Below are 11,877 nucleotides of genomic sequence, written 5' to 3' on the forward strand. Positions count from 1 at the left end.
ACTGCTTTAGGCAATTTCTACTTTAAGCAAAAAACAACAACTACCCAACAACCTAGATTTTTATTGTATTTTGGTAGTTATCCATTATACTTTGTTACTCATAAATTACCTCATTTTAGCTTCAGCTAGCTTTTTTCTAACATCAGATCTGACTCAGTAGGTTTCCATGAACACCTAGCCAATTGCTCTGCAAATTGATAGTAAAAATATACTATGTTTTGTAATGAGTTGTTTAAGTAGGCCATACTGGCAAGCTATGTTTCAGTCTCTCTCGTGGCATTCTAATTCCAGGGTGCTTCAGCATGTGGTAGCTTTATTTAAAAAGGGAGCAAGGAACAAACTTTCCCCTGCTTCCTTAGAGAAGCATTTTCCTGGTTGTTGTTGTTTAGTCGTTTAGTCGTGTCCGACTCTTCGTGACCCCATGGACCAGAGAACGCCAGGCACTCCTGTCCTCCACTGCCCCCCGCAGCTTGGTCAGACTCATGCTGGTAACCTCGAAAACACTATCCAACCATCTCGTCCTCTGTCGCCCCCTTCTCCTTGTGCCCTCCATCTTCCCCAACATCAGGGTCTTCTCCAGGGAGTCTTCTCTTCTCATGAGGTGGCCAAAGTACTGGAGCCTCAGCTTCACAATCTGTCCTTCCAGTGAGCACTCAGGGCTGATTTCCTTCAGAATGGAGAGGTTTGATCTTCTTGCAGTCCATGGGACTCTCAAGAGTCTCCTCCAGCACCATAATTCAAAAGCATCAATTCTTCGGCGATCAGCCTTCTTTATGGTCCAGCTCTCACTTCCATACATCACTACTGGGAAAACCATAGCTTTAACTATACGGACCTTTGTTGGCAAGGTGATGTCTCTACTTCTCAAGATGCTGTCTAGGCCTGTCATTGCCCTTCTCCCAAGAAGCAGGCGTCTTTTAATTTCGTGGCTGCTGTCACCATCTGCAGTGATCATGGAGCCCAAGAAAGTAAAATCTCTCACTGCCTCCATTTCTTCCCCTTCTATTTGCCAGGAGGTGATGGGACCAGTAGCCATGATCTTCGTTTTTTTGATGTTGAGATTTTCCTGGTTACATTAGAGCAAATATTAGTTGATAGCTGATGGGAAAACCAAACACGGGATAAGGTCTTTCTTGACTCCGCCAAAAGTTCCTTTTGGATTATCTTTTGGTATGGACCAGGATTTACTTTCAAAGGATTCACTTGGTGGAGAATAGTGCTAGGGACACCAGTAGATTCTGCCCCCTTGAAGAGGCTGGGATGGTGCTTGACTTGGACTGTACCACCTACCTTGTTTATAGCACCTGCATCGTTCTTAGGCTGGGGAGGCAACAAGAGCAACAACAGCAGATGTTCAGAATTTGATTGCCGAAATTATTAAAGAAAAGGAGTCCATGAGAAAATAGGTTAGATTTAGAGACCATAAATCTCTGAATCAGGAATCATCTGAGATCTGCATATAGCTTCTCAGATATTGTTAACTTCTTTTACTCTGTATTGTGAACAATAATAGTATAGTAAACTCATTAAGTTTAAAAGAGTTTGTTTCATCAGTGTTTATAATATTTTAGCTATGTTTCAATTACTGGAACACGGTACAGTGTAACATTTCCTGGATATATTTAGATTATTGTTGGAAGGGGGACTGCTCTGAAATTTGTTACTGTTTTGTTTATACATCCAGTACAATTTATGTTTAAAGCCTTGAATGTTGTCAAATAGAAATACGCTTGCATCCTTTGTATGAATTTTTGACTTCAGACATTTCACAGTTAAAGCATACTACTTCTCTTCTGGACCAGAATGATTATTTTGAAATGTTTCACCCCTCAAAGTTCTTTCAAGTATACAAGTCTTTCCATAAATGAACTGGGGGTGGGAGAGTTGGGGTGGTATGACCCACTCCAACAATTGTTTGTATTAAATAGCATATGAAGTATTTATTTATACTATCCATAGATGATTTATACATTTAAGCTGTGAGTCATTCTTTTCATGCTGACAGGTTGATAGGTAGTGCTGCTCTCTTATGTGTGCAAAGCTATCAGGATTCCTGACTTTCAAACTGGGTGGTGGCTAAGATGGAAACATGAGTGAGAGGCTTAAGCACCAGAGCTTAGAAACAGTTAATCATTTTTACCACCCCTGTATTGGAGCGAAGGTAGTATAGAGTACAACAGGCCACTTGTTACTGTTTACTTAAGTACAAACAGTTGAGGAAGTGTTTAGTCCTTGGGGAAGCTGTATGATTGAACAGAAACACAGAAGTTATTTTGATAAGGCAGAGCAGTAATTTGCCCAAAACTCTGATCATCCCTGAGCTTTAATGCGGGCCAAGGATGAAGGTCCTATATGTTTGCTTCCTCCAGATGAATAAAGATAAATTCTCCTAGAAAAATAAACTCACTATTTTGGGTCAATTTGCAAGAACCGGCAAAAGAATTAAACTGTGTACTTTAGGGCTTGGCATGAGGAGGGGTGGGAAAATAGTTCAGCCTTCTAGATTCTGGCATTTTTATGGATTTGGATGCAAAGTGGAAAATTAAGGCATACATTTACTTACGTATGCATGCGAGGGATTAGGAATTCAAAATAAAGTGGAATGAGAAATAAAAATGTTTCTTGTCAGTATTCCTAACATTTTGATTGGAACCTAATATTTCAAAAATAAAAAAATGAAATTTATTTTAAAAAATAGTATTAGAATTTATAGCAATAAATTATTCCCCAGTCTGTCCAAAAGTGTCTAGACAACTTTCAATTTCGTGGTTGGAAGATCTAATTTGGCACCCATCATGGGACCCACTGTTATGATGGCCTCCAAAAACACAAACTGCATGCAAAGCTGTTTGTGTGAAACATGATTTTAGACAGTTCTAATCAGGACATTAAATCATTCTCTGTGCAGTTTTTCTTGTGTTGTCTTAATTGCACAACTAGTTTTCTATGCAGTTTACATTCTCAGCTAAAGCCACACCAGCAGTTGCTCATTTCTTCCCGCAACTTGGATTAAGCCATAAAATGGGAGATGTTTTGAGCAATCATCTTTGAGCATTTTTTCCTTTTCTTATATTTGACAACGAATGAGAAAAACATTGAACAATTTACATTTCTGTATACTTCAGAAGCAAGGGCATGATGACCCATGCATCTGTGATAGATTTTCTGTAATGTTTGGTTCATACAATGAGATATTATGTGATATTTTCATGCAGTTATTACCTAAGAAGTGTTGTCGGCTCAGATAACATTTGTAGTATACTTCTGAGAATTTGCTAGGTTTGCTATTGTATTCACTGGAACACAGATTTGAGTCCTTGAAAGTTAAACATGTGGTAGATAATTACATACTCATTCCTTCTGTAGAGAATGATTGAATATTTTTGAAATGCTTAATTTATGTTAGGCTCCATGGATTTAATTAATGCTACCACAGGTGAAGTTATGCCCTAATTATTAACTAGTTGATTAACTGTGGAAAGTGATTGAATTTCTAATATATTCAGAATATATTTTGAAGCCTTTTCCCACACTCGGTTTTTTTTTCTTCAAACATTGCAAAGATATCTGTAACTTCCAACTGCTAAACACAAAACAGATTTCTCTGGAAGGAAGTCCTACATCTCAGATTAAAGTCTGAAACAGCTGAATGCAAAAGGTTTTTTAAAATCCAATTTATAAATATCAAATCTTGCCATGACCTTGTTATTTTCTTCTTTCTATAACTTTTTGTTTACTATTGTTAGGATAGATCTTTTGTCATGAAAATGAATTATTTTTGCAATTAGGTCAGTAAAAAAATCATATATATGTGATGAGGGTAGGAGCCTCCTCAGCTGCTGCCATATACATATATAGACTATAAACTATAGTTTGGCAGATCTAACTCTGAAAATGATCAACAAAGAAGTTCTGCAATGCTGCTGCTTTCAAGCACATGGAAAACTATTCTTTTATTAAAATTAAACCACTTGAGAGCAGCAAACCTATCCAGAGAACATCAAAACTGACTTGAACTTCACTTTTGGACCAACAGAGAACACGTTTTCATGTTTTAAACAAGTAATACTTTGACTCCTAATAAGATACATTTGTTTACTTCTGTTATGGTAAATCCATACATTCCTCTTGCAGAAGGGAGATTCTGACTCTTCGTCGCTTTTAATTTTTAGTGTTCCCCCCAACTTATTTGTCTGTTACGTGCTTTTGTGCCTGACCAAGTCAAATGCATTGTAACTGGTTTTCAAAAGTTTATAGGAAATTTAGATGAATTATTTGAGGGAAAACTTGATGCAAGAAGGTGAAAATATAATGATGGATGTAGGTTGTTTAGTTACAAAAGAGTGGTGGGAAGGAGGGGGGGGGACTTGTTAAGTAGCACTATATCAGGGACGTCCAACTCCCAAGAGACTGCGATCTACTCCGGGGGGGGGGGGGAAGTGGCAGTGATCTACCCATTTTTGAGGGGAAGGGAGTTCAGAGTTGTTGAGCTATTTTTAGAGGAGCAGGTCTAAGTTGTTGAGCTATTTTTAGGGGGGAGATTCCCAAAGTTGGGTACCTTTTTTTAAACAATAAGTGTGCAGAATTAAAATAAATCACTCACCAACAATACAGCTGCTAACAGACAGACGCAGCGTTACAGCAGACAACAAAGGATTGCTCACTAAATGACCATTTGGACACCCCTACACTATATCTTGAATTGGGCTCAGCAGCATGTAGGCAGCCAGTACAAACTCTTCAGAAGTAGTATTATATTGTTCTGGACAACTGAACCTGACAATATTCTAGCAGCTGCATTTTGCACCAACAGCATCTTCAAGGGCAGCTCAGTTTAGAGTGCATTATAGTAATCTTGCCAGGAGGTCACCAATGCAGGGGTTACTGTGGCCAGAGTTTCTCCATCTAAGAATGGCAGTAGCTGATGAACCAGAATAGGCACTCCATGACACTGACACTATTTCAAACTCCTTTTAGAAAATTGGATCAGGGAGTACCTTGAAGTTAAGTACCTCTTGCCACAAAAGGAATACAACCCCATCCAAAATAGGCCATTTACTCAATTATTGGACCTGAGAACCATCAACTCACAACACCTTTGCCTTGTTGGGATTCAACTTCAGTGTCTTGTGTCTCATCCAGCCCATTACCACCACCAGGCATACTCAGCCAAAACCCCACTCTTTTCTGCCTCTGCACTGTAATTCTGTTGAATCTTCCATGCTCTTTTTTATATCTAGGGAGCAGGAGAAAGAGATATAAACACAACAAAAATGAAGAGGATCGTACAGAAAAGCATATTACAAATGTATTTTATATAGATCGGATCTGAATATGATACATTTATGCTAAGTTTCTACTAACGTTTTGGGGTTTGGGTTTTTTTGGCAGGGTGAATCTCTACAAGGTGGCGATGATTCTCCGTTCTCCGATTCTGTTACCTTAGAACAAACAACAAGCAATATTGGCGTATCAAGTGGACGTGTTAGCTTATGGATGCAATGGATGTTGCCAAAACTCACTGTAAAGTTATTTGCACCAGATCCAGAAAGTAAAGGAACAGGTATTGCAACAGAATTTATAAAACAAAACTAGCAATTTGAAGTTACCTGGCAGTTTTGTTCCAACAAGTCTGTTAGTATTAACAGAGATGGCATGTGGGAGTCCTAAATCTACAGACCTCAGACTTATTTATTTGAATATTTTAAGTCAAACTCAACAGTGAAAGCTCAGGGTACGTTACAGTTAAAATGACAAAACAAATATAGAATCCCATCCATTTAAATATTAAGATAAGCCCAGAAAGATTAAAATCTTAACTTGCTACTCTCCATCCCCCGTGCATCTGTGACTAACTTCTATTTCCAGCCAAAACATCGAACCTTTGCAACAGATTAAAGGTAAAGGTAAAGGTACCCCTGCCCGTACGGGCCAGTCTTGACAGACTCTAGGGTTGGGCGCTCATCTTACTCTAGAGGCCGGGAGCCAGCGCTGTCCGCAGACACTTCCGGGTCACGTGGCCAGCGTGACGAAGCTGCTCTGGCGAACCGGCACCAGAGCAGCACACGGAAACGCCGTTTACCTTCCCGCTATAAAGCGGTACCTATTTATCTACTTGCACTTAAGGGTGCTTTCAAACTGCTAGGTGGGCAGGAGCTGGGACCGAATGATGGGAGCTCACCCCGCCGCGGGGATTCGAACCGCCGACCATGCGATCGGCAAGTCCTAGGCGCTGAGGTTTTACCCACAGCGCCACCCGCATCCCTTGCAACAGATTAGTGTTTGGCAAATGCTGCATTTTTTTTTATTTTTTTTTTGGCTGCTTGGAGATTGCTTATATATTTGGTCTCAGCTTAAAATGGTTTAGCCAGAGTCATGTGTAGAAGCAAAACTTCCCATCAGGGTTGGATCCAGAATTGCCCTCCTACAAATGGAAGGGCTCCTTGTGTTCACAGAAAGATCTGAGACCAATCAGTGACTCCTATCAGAATAAGTTGTAGAGAGGACTTTTAAGATTCCACTTTTCCATTGCAGCTCCCCAGCCCCCAGTCTCACCTCCCATAATGCTCCACTGAATTCCATAACCACCTGGCGTAGTTTTTTCAGAGGGCAGAAGGCACTGCAGAGAGAAGGAGGCCTCCAAGTATGGTCTCAGTTGTTCCTTGACAAGCAGGGCTTGTATTTGATGCCCTTCAAACAAGGTACCAAATGCAAGCTCCCCTTGTGTCGGTCTCACTCAGGAACTCCAGAGTGCAGTCTTTCCCTGGCAAAAGCTTATCAGCACTGACTGCAACCCCTGCATGGATCAGCTGCACTTTGGAGTTCCCAGTTGAGAGCCCCCAAATGCAACTGATCCCTGCTAAATGCAGGGTGTGCAGTCAAGTGCCAAGCAGCTGGAATTAGTGCCAAGCAGCCAGAATTAGCTGCAGAGCTATTCCTTTGCAATCCAACTTGCCACCTTTTATGGAATACCTGCAATAGCTGTATAGGAAGACTTCATTTTTGGGGTAGAGAACTTCGAATAAAATGTGGTCGATGCATATATAAAATGACAACTTCTTAAGGGTTCGAACTCATGGCTTATTTTCATTGGATATTTATTTATACTGCAGAAATATGTGTTGTTGGTGAATTAGAAGACCTCAGTGCCTCAGTAGATGTACAAGATGTCTACACTAAAGTCAAATGTAAAATAGAAAGCTTCAATATTGATCACTACAGAAACAGGTAGCAACCACACCTTATGTGCATTATTATTATTATTATTATTTGTTAGTGCTCATGTAGAAACATTTTACTCTTCTTTTTTGTTGGGGTGGCTAACCCGTTTCAGGCATTGACTCATGATCAACATTTCAGGGGCTGCATCTTAAAGTGGGCACGGCTGAAGTGTGAAAGTGGGTGTGAGGATAACTACAGCTCTGGGTTGAGCATTAGAGGTGTCAAGGGGTTCCTTCTACCACTTAGAAAGCAGAGAATGAGATTAACTCCTTTTTGCCAGCAGCTCCTCCCTCTGCTGAACCTCCGTTTCATTTCCTGCATTGCTTGCCCCTTTCCAATGCATACTTCTCTTTTTAACCTCAGTGCCACTATCCAACAGCACATTCCACTAGAGCAGCCAACATCCTCATCTGCCTTTTCTACCATACATCTCTGGGAGACGATTGCTGTCGTAGACCATACACGGCCACCTATCAGAGGTTAGCTGGGGTATATATCACAGAGGCACTTCCCATGCTCATCTTAGAATACAGTATTGGGAACTTACCATGAACATTATTCTGAGCTGAGTCCCTTGCTGGTGTCCAGGGCCACACTCTGCTAGGTGGTTGCAACTAATCACATATAGATGCTACTCTTCTCTTAACTGAGTCTCTGCACTCCCTCCCCCTTCCTTACAGAGTCTGTGTCCTGGGGTGTTCTTTGTTTCTTTCATTCTCCTTCCCTTTATTGTACATTATGCTCAGCATTGGCATGAAACACAACCGAGGTTCAGCAGAGGCAGAGGCTGTCAGCAATGGTGATTTCCTGCCTTCTGAAAAGTTAAGAGGAATTACAACTCACTTAGACGCAGTAAGCTTCCATCTTCCCATTCTCAAAGCTTCTAAAGATCTTTCCCATCAGCTATTTTACACAATTTTAAATAAAATATTTTTATCACTCCATTACTCATCCAGCAAATAAAATAAAAATTAATGGAAAATTTTTAGATGAGGAGGCATGGGGTGCCCCACAAAAAGCCTATTGGCACCATGGCATCATAGCATTGTGTGTGTGTGTGTGTGTAAATAGAAATCTCTAATATTTTTAACGTGCTTTTTGAAATTACACATTTTGGCAGGCCACAAAAACAGATTGGATTCTCAAATATGGCCAGTGGGCTGCTGATTAGTCACCTCTGTCTTTAGTGGTAGTAATAATAATACAAATAAAAAAGTGATGATTTGAAGTGATATTGCTTTGCCGTAATTTGCACGTGGAAGAAAGCAGCATTAGTTGTAATAAGAAGAATATACTCAGTTTAACAAAGAACATGCCTCTGCTAATATCTGTAGATTTGATACAAATATTTACCTTCATAGTCTCTGGAGAGCAATATGTAGTCTTATGGTAAAAACTGAAGATTATTTTAGGTTACCTTTCTAATCATTTTATCATGGTGGTTAGCTTAAGACACGAAGCTGGATTTCATAACTATGAAACCAGAAGCTGATGTTTTGTATTTCACATTAATTATACTTTAACTATCACCTTCTGGAGTTATTGTGTTTATGACAATACTTGTGTGAAATTTTGCAGCAATAACAAGCAGCCTGTGGAATTAGGAAATATCTGTGCACTGAAACCTTAGCATGCTTTAGTGAAAAAAGGCTTGCAATCTGACAGTAAACAATTTTCTTAGTTTTTTCTTCTCATTCTTCCAATAGTGTAACTTTTTTTAAAAAAAATACCCCACATGTATTATAGTAATTAATTCAGCATGCTTTTCATATATCTATCCAAATTATTAAAATACTCTTTCTGTCTACAGATTTAGTGCAAATTCTGAGGGGTTTCAGTTGGCTAAATTCCGTACTAAAAATAGTAGTATTCTTTTCTTGATGCTAATCTTCCAATGTAAAATTGCTTAACAATTTCTACAGTTCTACAGTGTACAGTTCTACAGTTCTACAGTGGGTTTCTACAGTTTGGTTTGCAAATCAGAATGACTACTATATATATTTTTTAAAATATTCAAAATATAGTTTCATGTAGTTTAAATGTATAGATTCTGACCAGCTGCAGAGAACAGATAAGGTGAATGTTGTGTTTTCCAGACCAGGAGAAGGTTGGCAGTCTGGACTTTTTGAAGGCATATTCCGACAATGCAAAGAGAAACTTGTGGTGAGATTTTTGTAGCAGAATAAGATATTTAACCAAATAACTATCCTAAAATCTAAACATTTTTTTTTCTCATGCAGAAGGGTGAAGGACTGCAAGAATTATGGTATAAACCACCAATAGCGTTTAAAAAGTCAATTTGTTCTTGTGGAAAAGGAGAAAATACAATTTCCAACTTTTTAAAAGTCCATTAGTTCTTGCACTCCATCTCTTTCCATTCTAATAAAGCTTCTGTTCCCTTTTTATAATTAATTGCAAATCAAATTACACTTAGTCATTACCTAGGGAGAGTCCTGCTCTACTTTAATTCCTGATAATTTTTTATTCTCCTGCCAAATAATTAGACTGTGGCAAGTTTCAAGTTTATGATTTTCTTCTTTTGATTGAATTGAATTGTGATTTTTGAGGTGAAGGACTTGCAAAGCCTGCAATGGATATTGGCCGAATTCAGCTTAGTTTTAAAATATATGATTTCCCCCCCTTATGGCTTTATATTTCTTTTTTGCTTTTTTGCCTGCATCACCTCAAGCTTTGGGGAAGACTCTTGGTCTCTGGGGAAATGTGGAGGTGTCTTCCTTTCCTGTACTGACAAGCTGAACAGACGTACATTGTTGGTTCGACCCGTCAGCAAGCAGGACCCTTTCAGTAACTTCTCTGGCTTCTTTCCCTCTGTAAGAAATCAATGCAATATGTATATTACAGAACTTCCATTAACAAACAGTGGTTTAGAATGATGAACAGCTACTCATGCAAAAGCTTATTTATTAAGCTGGTGTTTTTATTTTGTTCTAAAATAGCCTCTCTCCCCCAGTAATGTTCTGGCAACAAGTGTGGTCTGTCTACACAGTTGGGAAAAAGGATGGCTGCAGAGCAAAGGAAGAATATTCACTTGAGCATCTTTGTATGTTACAAATGTGACCCTAAAGGAGAGGTCACTTTGATGTTTTACGCTACCATGCATAGGTTCTGGATAACTCCTGAAATATTTGAGTCCATTGATTTTGGTGGCTCTGCTCTGAACATGGCTTAAGCAAACATATTACTAAAATTCAAAGCTGCAGATAATTGGTTTTATTAGGTCCAGCTAAAATTCCACAAACTAGTGATGAGGCTTTAAAGTTGTCCAGAACTCTTCTTCAGACACTGTGGATTAAGCAGCCAAAAAAAAGTGACGTGGGTAGAGAGAACTACTCTCAGCTTTAAAGATACATAGACTACCAAATTTTTGTGACTTTGGATACCAACAATTGGTCTGGGGAAAATGGGTTATTCTACTGTGGCCAGTACTTTTTTCCTTAAAAAAAAATATTAAAAAATGCTCACTCTCATTTTGACTCAAGAAAATCACCGTTTTATAGTTCAAATCTGGAAAAATAAATACAATAAATGGACAAAAGTACAAAGATTCTCAAAATGTTTAGGGGTATGCGTATTCCTGTGTCCCCCCCCCAAAAAAAAGCACCGACTATGGCTTTAGCGGTTTTTTCCCTAATGGACCAGTGCATCTACGTACGCCATGTAGATTTTTACAAAGGGTTCAGATTTCAGACATCCACATATGCATTATTTATATTTGTATATTTAAGATGTGAATCTTAAGATGTTCCATTTACTGGAAGTAAATCACAGGTTACTTTCCAGTGAGAAATTTCAACTTGGTGTCAACCTGTGGTGTGTAATCACACCTTCCTCTCCCGTGGCAGAAAAAAAAATCTGACTATTTGATTATGGCGTCTCCCTGATCACCTAACTGAAAATGTACTTATCATTCAACAGATCAAATAGCCAGGGAGATAAACACAGTACAGTCTGGTCCCCTTGTTACTTTTTCAAGGGCTCGAGGTGAGAAAGAGCCTGAGATTTTAACTAAGTTGAGATTCCCCCCCCCCATGGAGAGTAATGAATGAACAGACCCAGCATCAGTTAAGAAACCCAGCAAGGGAGGTTATTATTATTATTATTATTATTAGTTAGTGGAAGTTCTGTTCTCCATGATTATTTTCTGTCAAGAACATGTACATGCAAAATTACTGTTGCTACTTATCCAAGTTAGTTCATTCTAACACAAATGAAGCTAATTTACTAATTCTTTACCATTTTTTAAAAAATAATTGCATAAATGTAACTAAATAATCAAGTGTATCTGAATGACATTGTTTGAAAATGTATAAAGAGCCATTTGTGCTATTAGCTAATTGGGCCGAGATACATGTGTCTTAGTAGAACATAAAAAGAATATGTCCAAATTCATTGAACGTACAGGAATATTATTCTATTTGCAAAGCTCCTGTTTAAACAAGGATTTCCCCATTGATTTCACACAAAGGGTTGCACATTCTCATTTCCATTGTATGAATGGAAATTCCACTGTTATTGAAATAAATGGGGTTCCTGCAGAAATTTGGATTAGACCTCATAGAGTCAATTCGTTGACTATTCTGCTATTGGCTTTGGTGGGATTTTGGTTCTCGGCAAGCACGGAAAGTCAAATTTCCC

General features: G+C 38.8%; 1 protein-coding gene across 6 annotated transcripts in view; it reads left to right on the forward strand.

Moving 5' to 3' along the window:
* The window catches only part of VPS13B (vacuolar protein sorting 13 homolog B), a 398,969-nt gene that overhangs the window by 227,643 nt on the left and 159,449 nt on the right, over positions 1-11,877 (forward strand). For 4 of the 6 annotated variants that reach the window (XM_079984696.1, XM_079984695.1, XM_079984697.1 and 1 more), the window contains exons 26-28: positions 5,392-5,563; positions 7,113-7,227; positions 9,911-10,052. In XM_079984696.1, coding sequence (XP_079840822.1) covers positions 5,392-5,563; positions 7,113-7,227; positions 9,911-10,052 — 429 coding nt within the window. Of the gene's footprint in view, positions 1-5,391; positions 5,564-7,112; positions 7,228-9,317; positions 9,385-9,910; positions 10,053-11,877 lie in introns of all 6 variants that reach the window. The other 2 variants (XM_079984699.1, XM_079984700.1) reach the window with 1 other exon arrangement.

This window comes from Podarcis cretensis, assembly GCF_951804945.1.
Source record: "Podarcis cretensis genome assembly, chromosome: 7".
In the NCBI taxonomy this organism is placed as follows: Eukaryota; Metazoa; Chordata; class Lepidosauria; order Squamata; family Lacertidae; genus Podarcis; species Podarcis cretensis.